The sequence below is a fragment of the Pezoporus occidentalis genome, unplaced genomic scaffold (assembly GCF_034315485.1).
Source record: "Pezoporus occidentalis ecotype Australia unplaced genomic scaffold, CSIRO_AGI_Poc_V1 ctg133, whole genome shotgun sequence".
NCBI lineage: Eukaryota > Metazoa > Chordata > Aves > Psittaciformes > Psittacidae > Pezoporus > Pezoporus occidentalis.
The window spans coordinates 1,488,387-1,506,610 of record NW_026913136.1 but is presented as its reverse complement, the minus strand read 5'-3'; the positions used below and the strand labels follow the sequence as shown (position 1 = coordinate 1,506,610).

Genomic DNA, 18,224 nt, shown 5'->3' with positions numbered 1-18,224 from the left:
TTTTACTTTTGCCTGATAGTTCCGTAATTTGTGTGAGTACTGTGCTGACTTCCTTGGAAAATAAGGAAATAATTGGAGTCTGCCAACTCCTGTCATTGTGTTTCTGCAGCTCAAAAAGCATATAGCCAGGAAGTGATGAAATTAGTTAACTAGGTTTTCATATAGGTATGGCCTATCCAGCTTGATTCTGCACAAGCATGGCTGTTAATAGCTTTCCATTCCTCCAATAGGTAGTCAACTTGAAGACTGTTTTCACTGTTAGTGAAACAATGTAATGGTATTTGTACACCATCTGCCCAGTCTTTTTTGTTCTTGCACTTTTTCCTGAACCCTAGTGAGGGTTTTCAGAGGAAAGCTCTAGCTTCAGTTTCTGTTTCTCAGTATGCACGTAGATAATGGGATTCACTTTTTATGCTCTAAGTATTTACAAACACAGAAAGTTTGGGGATAGTTTTTTTTTTAGTTGTGAATTTTCATATCAAATACGGTTCTCATTAAGGAGCTAATATGTGCTTTTCTGGTGCAGTGGTATTAATGTCGCATGTTTACCACAGTTCAGCCAAATAAGAAAATACTTTTGTATTTCACTGTTTAGTGAGTATCAGGCCCCAGTACTGAAATGGAGGGTTTGAAATTAATAGGGTTAAAAGGACTTCCACTGTGTGTATTGTGTGTGTATTATACCTACATTGCTTATACATTGTTTTTTTCCCCCTAGTATTAGCAATCTGCTTTTGTGCTTTGACATAGGGATTTCCCTTGTGAATTTTGTCACAGAAAAAAGAGAATCATCAATATCGCAGTTAAACTTGACTTTCAAAGCTAATAGTATCTCATTTGGGGGCTGAAATTTAATAAATTTTCTTTGATTCTGTGTGAGTTTTTAAACATCAAACAATGAATTGGCCAGGGTGCAGTAAAATATTTAGATCTATTGACTATGGTTCAGAAGGGTAGAAGGCAAAACACTGGTGGTTTGATGTTGATAAATTCTCAGTACCTTAATCCACATTAATGTTTTCTTTTATCTGTGTGCATACTGGCAGCAAAGACACTGAAAAGTTGGGATATATAACCTATAAAAATGTAAATCAAGTGTGTGTATGTGTGTGTATATATATGTGTATTTAAAGTAATGCATTTTGTTATATTCAGCAAGGTTAACATCTGACCAGAATTACACATGCTGACAGAACACTCTAGAGACAATGTTTGTTCCACAGGACTGTATATGCTGAACCTAGTGCACTGTGAGTGCAAAAACGTGTAGAAGACCTTTCCTGTTATAAAAATTGCATCATAGTGCATATGTTTGGCAGCCACAGGTATTGACAGGAATTCTTTAGGTCAACCTGGGAAATGTAGGGCTCCCTATTCCCACAGAACAGAGCAACGAATAAAATAAAACCTTTTTTTCTTTGTATCAGTAGATTTACACATGCATACTTCTTTCAATCAGAGCTGATTTCAGAGGCTGCACTGTTATTTGAAGCATGTTCACTCATAATCGACATTTTACAAAAAAACTAATTTTGTAAGTGGTTACAGAAAAGTAGTCTGGGATTTAGAATGAATGGCCGTATGTTTGAATTCATGTTTGGTGAGCTCTTTTGGGCGAGGGAGGCACTAAGAAGAACTGAAATTTATTTTACAGTATTTAGTAAATGTACCTATTGACTGATATGTATTTAGTATATATTCAGTATATGATTTAGTATCAGACTTTATTTTGTTGTTAAAGACAGTAAATTATTTTTGCACTATTGGCTACTGCTACTCAACAGATACGGTCCATGGCAAGTGAATGGATTTCCTCCATTCATTTGTACAAATACATACTTGTGTGGATTTGTGTCTGTCCATGTGTATTCGAATCTAATCTGACTGCTGGGATCTTCTGGAGATATGATAATTTTCGTGTTAAGTATAATGAAAAGTGGGTGTGTGGCAGCATATGGTATATGAATGTAAGTTACGTGTCCATGAAAGTTACGTACTAAGTATGTATAAATCCACATGCCTGCCGATAGACTAATCACGTGTTGTTATATGCGGAAGAACGTTGGGTTTTAAATAGCGACAGCGATATTCTTCTCGTGTGCAACACCGGGAAGCGTGCTTGTGTTTAGAGACAGCAGCGTTAATCCCTTCCCGTTGCGAAGTTTCACCTCGGCGCCGCTGCCGCTCTGCAGGTGAGCGCAGGTCCCCTTTACCCGCGGTGCCGCGCGTGGCCGGGAGGTGGCACTGTGACACCAACGGGCTCGGCTGGGTCAGTGCGCCCGGCGCCGGCACTGTCGGGGGGGTCGCTCCCTCCTTCCCTTCCTTCAGGCTGCCCGCAGAACTAGCGGAGTGCCCGGGTTTTGTGCCCGTTCTGAACGGGCATGGGTAGAACCTGTGTAAAAGTCCATTAGTAACAATTAGTGCATTATTTCTCACACTGAATCCACGATAAGCAATGTAGTAGCAGGTTGGGATTTTATAGGGTTTTTTGTTTGGTTTTTTTTTTTTGTTGTTGTTGTTGTTTGGTTGTTGTTTTTTTTCTTTAAATTTTGATTTGTTTTGTTTTTTCTCCTTCCCTTAATTGCAGAGCTACAGGTCTGTTTATTTTGCTTTCTTTGAGGATTATTCATTTTAATCTGGAGTTTAACTGAATTGGTAATAAAATGAACCATATTGTAGAGGACTGATATGATCTCCGTACAGTAGACAGAACTCATGTGCCCGCTTTGTGTTCGTGTGATCATATGAACTTTTAAATTTTATAGCTGATGTTTGTTTGTGTTGGTAGTACAAGTACTATTTCTTTTTTTTACAAGTTTTTTACAGGGGTCAGATCTGTGAAATGTATGTACCAGGTGTGCTTGTGAGCCCTTAGTGTCTCTTCTTTCCTTCTCCTTTTAGACCAGGGAAGATGCTTTTTCTTTTTAACATTCTCTCCCAGCACTCTGAATTAGAGATTTATTTGCAACGAAAAATCAATTAGTCCTAAATTTATTCATGGATTTCAGGTCCAGCGATCAATGCAAGTCCACTCAGTGGGCTCAAGGGGACCCAGTTCATCCCAGTTAATGTGTCTGAAGGGGAATTACCATTGATGCTGTTTTTTTCCCTTCAGGTCAGAGATCAGACCTTGCTGTCACGGACTGCGGCAACCAGGAATGACTTCACCCTGCAGCTACCCAAACTGCACCTAGAGACCTTTGCAGTGGAAGGGCTGAGGGGCAGGCCAGAGGTTGTGGCATTTCAGGTTAGAGTCTAAAATAATCCTGTTTCTTTTCTTCCTTTTTTTGTATCTGAGGTAGAACAAGAAGCTGGGCTGCTCTGAATGTGTGGAGAACAAAAAGCTTCAAAACTATTGCTGTCAACAGTTGAAAGGGAAATAATTTCCATATATGCTCTTGAATATGGTATTTCAGAGATGATGCGAGCTTTTAATTTTGCACATGTAATGTTAAATAACCGATGGGAATAGGGCCATGAAAAAACATGGATGTTATATTTGAAAATTCTTATCACCATATCCCAACTCCCCCTTCCCTTCCCCCCCCCGAATTTAAACAGACAAAATGGGGGAGGGAGGGAGGGAAAGAAAAAAAGGATTTTTATGCTGCTTTTTGGTCAGTATCAGATTTTTTTCCATTTTCAGTTTTAGCAGTAATAGTGATTTTTGAGCATTCCTAATTTAAAAGAAATTGCTATTTGGAATACTTAAATGTGGAAGCTATTTATTTTGTTCATGTAGGTTTAAAGACTTGTCTGATTGAAAATACCAATTTCCTTAGGAGGAAACAATGAGAAATGAAAAAAAAAAAAGATAAAAGAACTGAAAATGTACATATTTTCAGCTCTGAAAATGGATTCTGTGCAGTGCCCCCTTATTGCATTTAAAGTCTGTTATGTCTTCTTACACACAAACTATCCCTTAGTCTTTATAGCTGTGCAGAATTACTTTATTCTTGTGACACATTATTGCTAAAGCCAGAACATTTTGTTTTCTCAATGAGAGAATGAAAGGCAGAGTGAGTACATACTTCTTTCATTGTGGTCTTCTGTGCAAATGAGAGAGGAAAGCTAGTAATGTAAAAGGCAAAGAAGTCAAACAATGCAAATATTGCATAATGTGCATATATTGCTATAGTAATCCTTTTTAATTTATTGTAAAGTGTCATAGATACACTATATAATTGCAGGAACAGGGTCACAAAACTAAATGTTCAAGAAAGGCAGATTCTAAACTGGACGTTTGTCACTGAGCCTTAGTTAACCCAGCTGTATGTCTCTAGCAGACAGTAGAGTTGCAAATGTTACCTAGCACAGTACAGTGATGATCAGTTTTAAGGCTGTGCAAAAGGTTCCACAGGTGGCATCTTTTCAAAGAAGCTGTCCTGGAAATCACAAGCCTTTAAATGCTGCTTTTCTAATTTGGTGGCCTATTCAGTGGTAGCTGCCTTTTTTCTTTTTTTGTCCTGATCCAACTCCCATTCTTTTTTGACTTCAAAATGATTGTAGGAGCATTTGGAAGACAGCCTATTCTTTCTTTCTAAGGAGATGAAGAGAAACAGAAGTATAAAAACTTGTATTTCACATTGGTACAGATTGCGTCTGGTATAACTAACACACAGTAATATATGCCCTGGGTAGGTTACTGGTGGTGCAGTATTGTAAACACACTTTTTGTTCACCTGACAGCTCCTATTACACATGGTTACCGTGTACACACATAAACAACATCAGTGGTTCACAGTCTTATCTCACTATGCAGTTCCTTTTCTTTTCTCTCCCCTCTCCTCTTTTTGTCTCTAGTTACATACTGCCTGTTTGATAACTTTCACTACATTATAGAAATTATATTATAAAATTTCCTTTTTATACCTGGGAGTCAGCTAATTGATTTTAATTTCACTGTACGTAAAACTGTATTAAGGGCAATCCTACAGTCCTGAATGTGGTAAGCATATAGCAATCACTTTATGGACACCTCGTATTAAAACCAGTGGAATTGTTTGCATGCACAGTCTCTTTAACCACTACTACTACATATATTTTATAGTCTGTGACAAGTGCATTTCAATTAAAGGCCTTATTAACTGCAAGTGTTAGACATAAGGAGTTTTTTTCCAAGTCTAGATTTGTTGATGTTTTGTGGTTTCTTTAAAAAAAAAGTAAAAATTAAGATACTAACTTAGACAGTATGATAGGGATGAAGCACTGGGTATCAGAACTCTTGAGTACTGAAGAGATTGCATTGTTTTATTTTTATTATTCATGAATCCAGTTCACAGTTAGGTGGCTGGAATCAGTAATTCATAATAACTTGATAACTGTTGGTTCAGTGTGTATCACTTCATCATCATATGAGGGGAATAAAAAAAAAAGTATATTTCTATGTTCATACACATTTTTTCTTCCAAATTTTTCAGAAAGCAAGTGGCTGTTAAAGGCCTTTTGAATGGAATTTACTTGACGGGCTATATTCCTTGTCACTGAGAAAACAGGAAAGTCTGAGGATTTTTAGATTGCTGTTACTTCTATATGAAAGTTTCCTGGGAGAAATATGCTTGCTTTATGGGAGACAAGTGCAAAGAAGATTGGCATGATGAACCTAGGGTGCTTGACTGTGAACTTGGTGAGAACATGATTTAAGGTGTGCTGCTATGGCCATGCCTGAATGTTCCCACTGAAGACAGAAAGTGGAACCATACATAAAGCCTCCAATAACTACAGGATATAGGGTGAAAAAGAGCAACTAAAACAACATGAGATTCCTAATACTAGTAGTCTTGCTTGGCAGATTAGTATTTAAATTAGCCAGTAAAGGTTATAAAGACTTTAGAAAATACAAAATCAAACTATGCTACAGCTTTAGGAAGAGGATAATGTTCTCTTAACTCTCTTCTGAAAGAATGTTATTGGCTCACAGAAAAAGTGGTTATTCAGAAGATTCAGTCTGAATTGTCTGAAGTACTTTCGCATCAGATACGTAATTAAGACTCATCACAAGCAATCTGATCTAAAAAAACAATACATAAAGTTCCTAAATAAAGATAGTTTTAAACCCATGTATAAATAATTAAGCATTGGTATTCTCTCATGGTAAATTTCTTGTATTTGGAGTTCTAGATGCAGAAGGGTAAGAACTTCTGTGAAAGAAACTTCTAGTCTGATACCTAAAATTGCTTCAAGTTTTGCAATAGCAGTAGGATGTATAGTGTATACTTGATGTGTAAGTACTTGACTTGATGTGTAAGTACTTGATTTCCAAACAGGGGGAGGCTAACAACATACAAATCAGTGTAAGGTTATGTTCTATATCTACTGTTACAGGGTGGTTTTACAGGAGATACCGGAGGTGTACTTTAAACCCAGGTATGGTTGCCTTAAACTGTGTTTATGAAGCATGTCCCAAATGTTCTCATACACAGAAGTAACAGATCAGTTAAGTCATTGTTGGTGAAAACCAGTGGCAACAAGAAACTAGCCATGCTTGACAGAATCGTATCTGCTGCATGTATGAAAGACACACATATGACTGTGATCAGCCAGCGACTGGTGTTCACACGTGGTAGCTGCTTACAGATATGCATTTAGGGAAAGAATAATCATTTTCTGTGTCATGGAAACTACTTTGACCTCTGTCTTCAAACTCTCCATTTGCTTATTTTATTAATTGGCCCTATTAGTTTGTGGTGCTTGCTTTGGTGACTGTTTAGCATGGTGGGCCTTTTCCTCCTCTAATCTCTGCTTGTTAAAGGATATGGTGTGACTTCTGGATGTTGGTTTGGAAGACAACCAATATTCACAGGTGAATTTGTGTTGCTTTTTCACAGGATTGATACTTGATAAATACGAGGTGAGAGTGTTTCAAAGCTATAGTAATCATGTCGTTTTACCCTTTGAGATATTGCGCATTTTTCCAAATGGGCAAGTTTTGTAAGTGACTTTAATGAGGATGTGAAGGTTTAATGCATTTATGCAGTGTATGAAAAAGCAAATGTAAAGATGAGACTACAAGCAGGGTTCTGGTTTAAAAGGACATATACACAAATCTATAGATGTTGGTATTCATAGGTCTTAGTAGAAAGCATTTGTTTGTGTGCTGCTTTTCACTTGGAATGTAAGATTGACCTTACTGTTGGGAATCCCTTGCATATTAGGAAAAATTTAGTTTATTCTAACCGAGGACTTGAGTAGGTAAATCTGTATTTTCCATTACTAAGCTCTCCCTTAATTTTGAAAGGTACTACAACTTGTGATGTGCTTTCTCTCCTCCAAGCGGGTTTGAGGTGGATAATTTTCACTTTGTCTCATCTGTCTCCCACTCTTCTTGTTTCCCTTTCTCTGCCACATGCTCTTGTTCCCTCCTGCACATTGTCTCTCCCCGTGTCCTATGTGCACACTCTCCACTGCATGTGTGCAGCGCACTTGCTCACTGCTGCATGTGCGCTGCCACACACACTCTTACCTGCTGCTGTTGCTTTCGCTATCCCTGCCATGCCTGCTGTACACACGCTCATGCTTTCCTTTGGTCCATCTCTGCCTGCTGCTCTGCTTCATCTCTCTCCCAGTATCTGCCACTCTCGTGCTCCCAGTGGCTGCCCTGCTCACTCTGCCTGTCACCCTCTCTGTCCACACTGTCCCCATGCCTCTGGCTCTCTTCCTTTCCCTCAGCTTCTCTCCCCCACTGTTTTCTGCTCCTTCTGTGTTGCTCTGCCCGTCTCCAGTGTGTGTCCGTCTGTTTGTGGAGGTTTAGAAAGTCCATGTGGGATTTATATGTACTTTGCATTGCTCAGGTGTTTTGAGGTAGTTTGAAATGAAAAATGAAAAGTAATAACATAGAGGCTTATAGCAGTGGTAGTAATATAGTCAAGTACTGACATATCTTCAGTGTTAGCGTATAATCATAAATTTATGAAGGCGTAGGTTCCTACCATTTATTTTATGTAAATTATGTATTCATGTATGATTTAGTCATACATTATCTGATTGTGTTGTAGGTCCACTTTTTCTAATTAATTGGGAAATATAAATGTAGTTTAAAGTATTAGGAGCTTCTTAATTTGTATTTTATTTTCACTCGTTCATTACTTTCAGATTTATACTTGATAGATTAGAAGGTAAAAGATATGCATAATTCTGCTGATAATTTTTCTTAAAATAATAAATACTTTCTCATCCCCATGTTTACTTGTCAATAAAATATTCTTACCAAATTGAAGAAGCAAGTGATTTCAAAGGTAAGATTATATTTCTGTCATTAGATTTTATCTTCTGCATAGGGCAAGTCTTTCAAACATAAATCATTTTGGGTATGAGGACTTAATGGGGTGAATTAATTTTGGAGTAGCTGGTTGAAAACTGAATTATTGTACTTCTCTTTTGGAGCCTTTTTCTTTATTTTTTTAAATGCATGGCTATTAAAAGAACAATTAATCGTGGGTTTGTTTGTTTTTTTTTTTCTCTTAATGCTTCAGAAAGGAGAAACCTTTTTAAGGGAGTCCTGAAGATAGTGCTTTTATATATGTGTACACCTAACATGCAAACACTTGTAATGTTTTCCTTTTACTTCCACCATTTCACCCACGGAAGGACCTGTCCATTGCTTTACAGTGGCCAGAAAGCTGCCTCCTCTGAAATCAGACTCTGCTGCTGCTCTTGAATAAAACTAGGTCTTCAATGTCCAGGAATTCAAGAGCTGCTGCTATCAACAGCACCTGGGCTGCTCTACCCCTCTTTCTTCTCCTCTCCAAAAGGACTAATTTCCTACCTAGCGTCAATACATGCTGCTGCTTAACTGACCACAAACCTGCCTTCCCTTTTAAAGAGAAAAGCAATTCTTTATTAATTTAATGATAATTTGCTTTTGCACCTAGAGTTCAAATGCTCATAAATAAGTAAATGTTTTAATCTCATTAGAGTGGGGTGACCTCTTGCAACCCTGACCTCTTGCAAACTTCATTTTGTTCAAAATAAAGTTGGTGCAGGGCTAATGAAACAATAATTAACATCTGAGTAAAATCTGAATAACCAGATTGAAGAGACATAACATGAAGAACTCTAATCTTCTTGAATGCGTTCAGCTGGTATCTGAGCCATTTTAGCATAATGTGGTTTAACTATGATTCCTTTAAAACCTATCATTAATGTTTGTTAGCAAAACACTATTTAAAACCTGAAGCGAGGCATTTTCAAAATGCTGGTGATGTTGGAAATTTTCCTTCAATAATTTGAATTTCACACCCCTTCTCATTTCTGTGGGTTAACCATGTTCTCAAGTTCCTCTCCTCTTCACAGCTTTTCTTTTAGCAGTCTTTTCCTCCCTGTCCCCTATGGGCTTTTCATTGCTCTCTCCTCATTTTCTCCCTTCTTATCATCAGCTTCTTTCCCTCACTGTCTCAGCAACCCTTTCACTTTTTTTTTTTTCCTTTCCCTTTCTTCATTCCAATAAATGAATAAAGACTCTATGAAGAACCTTCTCAGAAGGCTTCCGGTTAGCTGGAGCACTGCACACCAGCCCTGTTAAGTCTTTGGCACTATGGGACTGTAAATATTGAAGTCAGTATCTGTAATCACCAATTAATTGATTACTGATTAATTGATCTGTCTCTTTATGCCTGTGAAACTACTAACTCTTGTCCAGGCTCTTTCATATGCACTGTTAGTTTTGTAAAAACTTTTCAGTTAAGATCTGCTGCTGATTATCTTGAATGCCAATGTTAATATATAATAATTTAACCTTTCAGTAACCTTTCTTAATGGAAAGCTTTCTTTCTTGACCCTGTCAAGCAATCATGTAACCATCTGCATTTGTCCACTTTTTCATACATTTGTATCTGTTGCATGTGAGTAATCTTTAATGAAGGATCTGTGCTGATAATATAAGCAAGCTCTGCCAGAGCTGTGTAAAACATGATCTTAATTCACCAAGTTTATTTATTCAGATTTGGTTGTGTTTGTAATCCTGGCATGGTTGGTTTGTTTTTTTTTTTTCCCAGCTGGTTATGAGGTTGCTGCATCAGAAGAAAGCATCTTTCTTAACTTCTAGTCACTATTCTTTTATGAGAAAAATTGGTCTAGAGACATGGTGATCTTAATATGTACCCAAAGCTGCCTCAGTGAACACGGGCAGACTCCTAAAAGCTCTAACTACAAAATAAATCATCGTTCAGTGACAGAAAATAATAAATACCGTTTTCACAGCACCTTTTTTGTTAGGCAGTTTTTCTTACTTCAGAAATCCTTTCAGAATTGCATGGGATTATCTGTGCACAGAATCTTCAGAAAAAGAGTGATTTTACCAGATAACCACTGTGTAGCTTTGATGTGACTGTATCGTTTGATATTATGTGCAGTGTGTACTGTGTAACACAGATAAGCCCTTTCAGAAGTATAGCTGTTAAACTGTTGATAATCATGTGAGTTACAAAATGAATTCATGAAGTGAATACTGTGAAAGATTAGGAATTGTCTGGAGTCTTACTTTTTTGTACTGGTTCTTTAAAGAACTAAGAAGAAATGCTGAGCAAGTGAGTCTTCAGCAATAGAAGTTAATAAGGCAATAGACTTTATTACACAAATACCTTGGTAGCAGAAACAAAAAAGAAACTATTTTCTTAATTACATTTAAACTAAAAAACCAAGATTCTTCAAATGCTGAATCTTTTCTTTAGCTTTTTTTCACTTAACTGCTTAGTATTCCATCATTAGAAAACACAACTCTATCTGTTATTGATAGCTTACAGAGAAAGAAAAATTATTAGACAATGCACTGTATTAGTGTGAGAATTTTGTAATGAAATCAAGGGAGACATTTCTGCCTAGATACTGCATTTGGTGGGCCTTGTAGTTAAAGACCTGGAAGAGGAAGGGTTATCTACAGTTTGAGCAAGATTATGGCTTAGGGATTTGCTGACTGATTTCATTTGCTGTCAGTTAAGGTTCTCTTAATGTCAGCGTTCTTTGCATAATGCCTTGAAATAAAGACTGATGAAGTTTTTCAGATTGATGCCGCTTACATAAACTGACCCTGATTTGCCCTTCTGCATGACACTGTAAGTGACAGCAGTTAGACGAAAATATGGCAATGAATATGCAACTTAAGGATTAAGAAAAACACAGTAAACCTTTCAGAATATAAAACTAGGCCAAAAGAGCCCGGGCTATTCTGCTGCTCCACAGTTGTCATATATTGAAGAAGTAGATTGGGATAGAATCCCAAGTGCCATACCACTAAAGTAAAATTCGAAGAGGACAAGTTTTGAAAGGATTAAAAGTTAACCTGTTTTTTTGTTTGTTTGTTTTTTACCAAATCATTTTGGAGTTTTGGGGAGAGGGAGGGAAAGGGTGTGTGTGTGGGTGTGTGTTAATTGTGACTCATAAATTCACATATATTGTTACCTTCAGATTTTCTTTTTTACATCGTTGTCTTGCAGGAATAAGAATGAACTACTTTGAAGCTCTTGTCTTGATTTTTCAGTTACTGAACTGATTCATGATCCAGTGATATGTGCCGCTAGAATCCAGAGGTCACAAGTTTCAACACTTACATTGGACTGTGAAAAGCATAAATTCTTAGGACTGATAAGGTCTATTGCTGTAGGTCTTCCAGGACAAAGTAGGGCTTGAAGTAGGGCACTCATTTTTAATGAGTACTTGTCCATTCTAGTACCCAATTTAATTACAGTCTTCTTTAACTTTCCCTTCATTATGGTCTCTTTCCTCATTATGGTCTCTCCCTGTCAGAAGCAAAAAGGTATTAAGAAATTAGGGGGTGGGAAGAAAATGGAGAGGGTGCTAAAGCAGTGGAAAGAGGATGAACGTAGAACTGTTTTGTAAACCTAAATAACAGGGATACATAGCCTGCATGTTGGCAAGTTTACCTGCAAAGGATTGAGTCTGTCATGGCTTTTAGAAAGATCATACCCATAGAAAGACTACTATTTGTTTATCCTCCTGAAACCTTGATAGAACTTATACTGAGATTCCTTTGGATTGCTTCCACATCATGATCTTTTTTTGACAGAAGTGCACTTCTGATGTAAGGATCAGGAGGAAACAGTCACCCATTCCACTTGTGGGGCAAACTTGCAACACCTCTTTAATGCCTGAATACTATATTTTATAAACTACATTGTGCATTCTCTCTGTTCTGAGGCAGATCATGTCTTCTTTTCTAATGCTAGCACCCATGTGTAGGTTGCCTTCTTCCTGATTCTATCATAATTGACAAATACAAAATGTAGAGATCAGAGAGCAAAAAAAAGCGTCTTGCCATTGCTGTGGTGTATAGTGCCAGCCTTTTTCTCCATCCAGTTTCCCATTTGCACAAACTACAAGTTAAAGTTTAAATTCTGAAGTTTTTGCAAATGATAACAAAGACCACAGGACTAGGTTTTGAGCAGCAAGTCTCCTACATGTCAAAATGTGATGTTTGTCTTTACGCTGGCAAGGTCGCTATCCTAGATGCTCAATTTGTTCTGCATTTATTCCGTGTGAGACTTGCTACAAATTTTACTCCTTTGGGAAACAAGACTGTGGGACTGAAGAAATATTTTATGCCTAGAGGGCACATAGAATAGCAGTAAATCTGGTTGTCCCCTTGTAAAAACAGGTTGGATAGGGGAAAGTAAAACAAAGAGTGTAATAAACAGTGCTAAAATGTCTCTAGAATTTCTCTTAGCCATCAACATTTTAATTCAAATTCTTCTGAAACCTCAGAATCACAAAATCATTAGGGTTGTAAAGGGCCTCTGGAAATCATCTAGTCCAATCCCCCTCCCAAGGCAGGGCCACCTAGATCAGGTTACAAAGGAGCAAGTCCAGGTGGGTTTGGATGTCTCCAGAGACAAACTCGTATTTTGTATTCAACAGCCATTTATTGTCCCATTGGTTTTTGAACCCGTGTAAAATTAAGCATTCACATGACTTGTGGAAAGGACCTTAGCAGGTTAAGTACATACTTCCTGAAAAACTATTTTATATGTATGCTTTGAAAACGGTTTCTACTACTTCACATAATGTTAATATGTTAATGTTAATAAATATTCCCAGTTTACCTTCATGCTTTGGCATCATCTGTCATAATCACCTACCATTTGCCACTCCTTGTTTCTTTTCAGGTTACTTTTCTAATTTCTGAACTATAAGAAGGTGAAATCCAGTAGAAATCATCTATAGTTTATATTTAGACAGCTGCGGAAGTGATTTCTCTATGTTACCAACATCCATAGGCTCAATTTCTCATAAATTACCTAACTGCAAATAGTGGCCCAGCTTTGAAAAATGGATAAGGAAGTAGTAACCAGTTAAAATTAGAGGTAGTTAGAAAATGCTCTCCTCTAGAGTGTTTATAAATTAGGATAGCCGGGGATCTTTGGATAAGAAGTTGCTTTTGTTGATCCACCATTAGGATCACCACTCAAGTGCACAGTGTTACAGTGCCTGCAATTTATCACCAAATCCAGTAAAAAAGAATAAAAAGGGTTTTCTCAATGTAGTGTTGGTACCATATGATAGTATTTTACTTCTAATCCTATTGTTGAAGAATACTTGATGTCTCTAGGAAAACACTACCTATCCTTCTTAGTTTCTCCTTTCAGTGTTGCTATAAACATCCAATTTTATAAGCAGAATTCAGAAAGTCATTTTATCTCTTGTGCTTCTAAGGAATTGGATCTAATTGTTGATTGTTGACAAGAGAGGGGAATAGACCATAACAGCCTGTTCCTTATTTGCCAATCTCCCAACCTAATAATTCAAATCCTATTCTGCAGTCAGATTATAAGTTTCCACTTAATGAAAAGACATATAGTGCTGACTACAAAATAGAAAATCAGTGTCTTCCAAAATACTATCTAAAAAAGCTCATGAGGTAATTACTTTTGTCTTTGAATTGTTGGTTTTAATGAGGACAACCAGAGCTCCGCCAACGGAAAAGTTAGTGTCATCTTCTGTTTGTTTTTCAAGTTTTCTCACTTAGCTTGTTGACTTTTCACATGGAAGAAGCCCAGACTTCAGTATAATGGAGTCTCACTCACCCACCAGTTTTTAGTATGCATGATTGGGATTTATACATTTCTGAGTTGAGCTAATCTGTTAGGTATATGACATGCCAAAAAGATAGACAAACAATCTTTTTTTCCCAACAAGCGTTTTCTTCAGCCATACATCCATTGTCAGAAGAGCTAGATATTCAAAGATGATGGATCATTTTAGTAATTTTTCTTCCTCCGAGTATGATGGTGTCGTGGTTTAAACCCAGTCAGGTAACTCGTTCACTCACTGGTTAAAAGAAAACTTTGTGAGGAAAATATGTTCCTTTTTTCATACTAAGCTTAAGGATAGCAGATTGTCAAGTTCGGTGTCAGCACCACTTTTGGCTGTATTATTGAAAATATTCTCTAACTGCTGCTTTGGAAAGAGGGGTGCTAATGTGTATGGTCATTAAGGTCAGTAGTAGGTGTACTGTGCTCTTCAAATTTCCTGAAATTTCTAATACAACATGTTCATGGCATAAATCAGGTTTTGAAAGCAAGTTTGATTGAAAGTCTAGCTTTTTTTTTTAATACAAATTCTGATGAAGTCCAAGAATTTACGAAGCAAAGTCGTCTCACCAGCATCAGAGTTCAGGCAGAATAAAGGGAGAATACCTGTCCATCCTATATGTGGCAGTGGACGTTAGATTAAGTGTGTGTCCATTTACCTGAGGAATGTAGTTTAGTAGGTCATTACAAGTAGAGACTGACTTGTGTTTTTCCCTGTGCTGGCATCATGGGTTTGTGTACATAACTGGTGGTTTGGTGAGAAGCCAAAATGAAAGTTTGCTATCCATCCTAACAGGTATCCTTTAGAGTTTCTTTACAAAACTGTGAAATGTTGCTTTATGTAGGATGACATATTTATGTTGAATTAAAATGCAGTGCCACCATGAGCACTTTGTAAGAAAAGCAAAGGAGATGAAGTAGCTATATGTGTCACAAAACATCGTGCAGTTTTCTAGCCCCTGGGCTCCGTTAGACTTGAGCAATCACCTAAAATCTGATGTGAAGATTAAGACTCATTAAAGATTGTTTACGTATGAGGCACATAATCACAGTTGTCATGTTGACTAAACCTGCCAGAAGGTACCTTTGTCTCTGCTACTAAATGGCAACTGCAGAATAGTTTGTCTTCATCTTTTTTGCATGGAAAATGCAAAGTGGACACAGTTCCGCTTTCTGACCACATGTAAAATATTTTATCTATTTCAGTTTGAGAATGTTTTAGTCTAAAATTGAAAAGCTGCTTCTTGTGGGAGAAAGGAATAATCTGTATCTCTTCATAGCTATAGTCAAAATGTTTAGGAAATGTCTACCCAGATTTTGTGGGGTAATAGTTTTTTTTCTGTTGGAGTCAGCGACAGGCTTATTCTACACCGGTTAAAAGTAAAGTGGTGGTTTTAAATGAGTTTCTAAGAAGATTTGTCTCAGTGGCATCTGTGTGTCTGTAAAGCATATTTCTTTACTAAAATAATTGAAATTGGTCTTAGTTAATAGAGCACTCTTTAAAACCAATGGAAAAAAAAAGTATTTTAATTTTCAGTAAACACATTGTTACTACTACTTTGGCAAATAGTCAAGTTAGGTACTTATGTTGGATAGTTTGTGAACAGTATTTCAGAAGAACAGAATAGTTTTTCAGATTTTACATTTACCTTGAGGGGAAGTTGCTTCAGATTTTCCTATTTAGTAGCTTGGTAGATTAATGTCTGCTTCTCTCCCCTTCTTAAATTGTTCTCATACACATATAAGTAGTACATTACATTTCAGACAGTTAAGATTTAGTATTTGGGAAACATTTATTTATAAAAATATATTTTCTGATACAAGATTTCCTATCCATATATCAGAATCCCTTAAAAATGAGAAAGAATACGCTTTTAAAAATGCATTTTACTTCTATGAAAACAGAATTCTGTACCTCATTTTTTGTACATCTATTTTGCTTCCATGATGTCATTCGATTAGACCAAAAGCTACATCATCCCAGGCACAGGCAGCTTGTACTTTCACTGGTATTTCACATGGATTGTGATGAGAAGTTCTACTTTGTTGTTTCTTCTTGTGATGAATCTTTGATGGGACATTGCCATTTTCTTAATGAAACTACATTCTGACTTTTCTGTTGTGACTTCTCTTGTTTAGTTCCTCTCATCAGTGGTAATATACTGTACTTACTCCAAGCAGGTTTTCATGCTTACAGGTGAGGCACTTAAATGTGGACTTTTTGCTGTTTTTAGTGACTGCCTGTCCCTCGTTCTTTCGTCCATGTCTAGAATGTACGCGGCAAGAGGAAGTTGAAGGAAGGGTACCAGCCTGAAACTTATTTCAGTTTTCATTTCTTTCTCACCAAAACCATTTACTTGAAAATTCTTTTTCTCCCTTACAGGCTAAAATGTTCTTTTCGTATCAAGGCTATGTAAGAGGATGGGAAGGGGTAGAACGTATCAGTAGCGTTTTCCTCATGGCTGTGTCTTAAACTATAAATTCTTTGGGAAAACAATTGTTTTTCCTTTGCAGTTTGCATACATCTATGCTTTGTGCAACAGAAAGAATAGTTTTTGCATGTACATATTACTGGCCTATAAAAATATGCAATTCCTTAAGTAGTGTTTTGCTTACATGCTCCAGAGAGACTTCCTTTGCTATAAAAATCTCAGGATGCTTTCTGCCTGATCATACCAACAAACACATTGGTCTTAATTTATCGGTTTCTGGAAGATCAGTGTTATTTTTGAAACTCTTACAGTTCATAATAATTTTAATGGCAATTCTTGCTATGACCATCCACGATGGTTTCCAATAGAAGCACTTTCCCTTCAGTCTCTGTCAATTTCAATGCTCCCTTTTCAATTTTCTTGTAGGAAGTCATGTCATTACCTCTTGCAGAGAATCTAGCCTTTTATTTAGAGCTTCATTCCCTTGGGCTATCCTCTGAGACCTATGGGGTAAAGTAATTGTTATTGAAGCGAAGGGGATAGAGTTAGGCCCCGTGTGTGGCACTGAGTCAGCTATCGTTGGAAAGAAAAAAAAAGTTGTAACAGAACTGACCTGCTTTTTGGCACATTTAAATTGCGCATGCCACGCTTGAATGGAAGCGAACAAAAAGTTTAGTGTTGAAATGAGATACAAGGAGAATAGATCATTAAAGAAGTGCCAAACAGCTGCAAAAGTGCAATCTTGCTGAATGCTGTTCCCCTTGAGAGTTTTGCTGATGCCTGAGAAGCTGCTGTATTTACATCCTCCACTGATGCCACTAGACATTTTGGTCTATGGGTCAAGGCAGACAGAATGGGTTTTCAAATGCTAAAATGTATGGGGGAAATGAATTTTAATCCTTTCTTCCCCAAATACAACTCTTAAATATATGATAAGTATCCTGAAATCTTGCTTCTGAAAACAAAAAGTAATTGATGTATGTTTTGTTTTAACTAGTCTTGTACATGTCATTTGAAGCAAGGCAATAATGAGAGGCATTCTATAGGTTATCCATTAAACATACAGAACTCTCATCTAAGCACTTTGTTACACTGGAGTTAATCATTCATTCTTCTGAGGTCCATCTTTTTCTACATACTGCTCATAGGTAAATTTACTACCTGCAAATATTCTTTTTTGGTTGAAGAATTTCCTGAAGGGAGAAAGTACGCTGTGTAAAGTAGATGGTCTTGTTATTCTTGCTGCTGTATCTGATGTTGCTAACTCCATGATCATTTTGTCAGGCTGCTCATTTCATATCTCTTTGAAACCTTTTAATAAGCATTATTTCATATAAGTTCTCCTTGCTTTAGTTTTGTTCCTTCTAAACAGGAGATACGGTTCTATGATAACAGTAGGCCCAATAAGATACTGCGTTAATGGTATAACATGGATATAAAAATAAAAAACCTGACTCTTAATCACTTGGTATTTTATTTTTGTAACTTCAGAATAGTCCAAAACTTTAAATGGAAACTTCCATCCACACTTATTTATAATTCATAATCCAAATAAAGATTGTTTTGAACTGTATTTGTTCTCATTAGCCAGGCACTGAGGGTGAGGGCGACAACATGCACAGTGTTTTAATTGGAAATTAAAAATGCTGTTTTTATAATGCATAATAAATACATTAAAACTTTGATGAGAGGTCTTCTGCTGATTTGCATATGCTGATCTGTATATTACTTGTCATATATTTCTACTATAACT

The 18,224-nt window shown here is 36.9% G+C and overlaps 1 protein-coding gene across 1 annotated transcript in view; it reads left to right on the top strand.

The window, feature by feature from the left end:
* CCDC171 (coiled-coil domain containing 171) overlaps positions 1 to 18,224 on the top strand; it is a 149,963-nt gene that overhangs the window by 102,168 nt on the left and 29,571 nt on the right. The window contains 1 exon segment of the mRNA XM_062609002.1: positions 3,116 to 3,247. Within this exon segment, the coding sequence (XP_062464986.1) occupies positions 3,116 to 3,247 (132 nt within the window).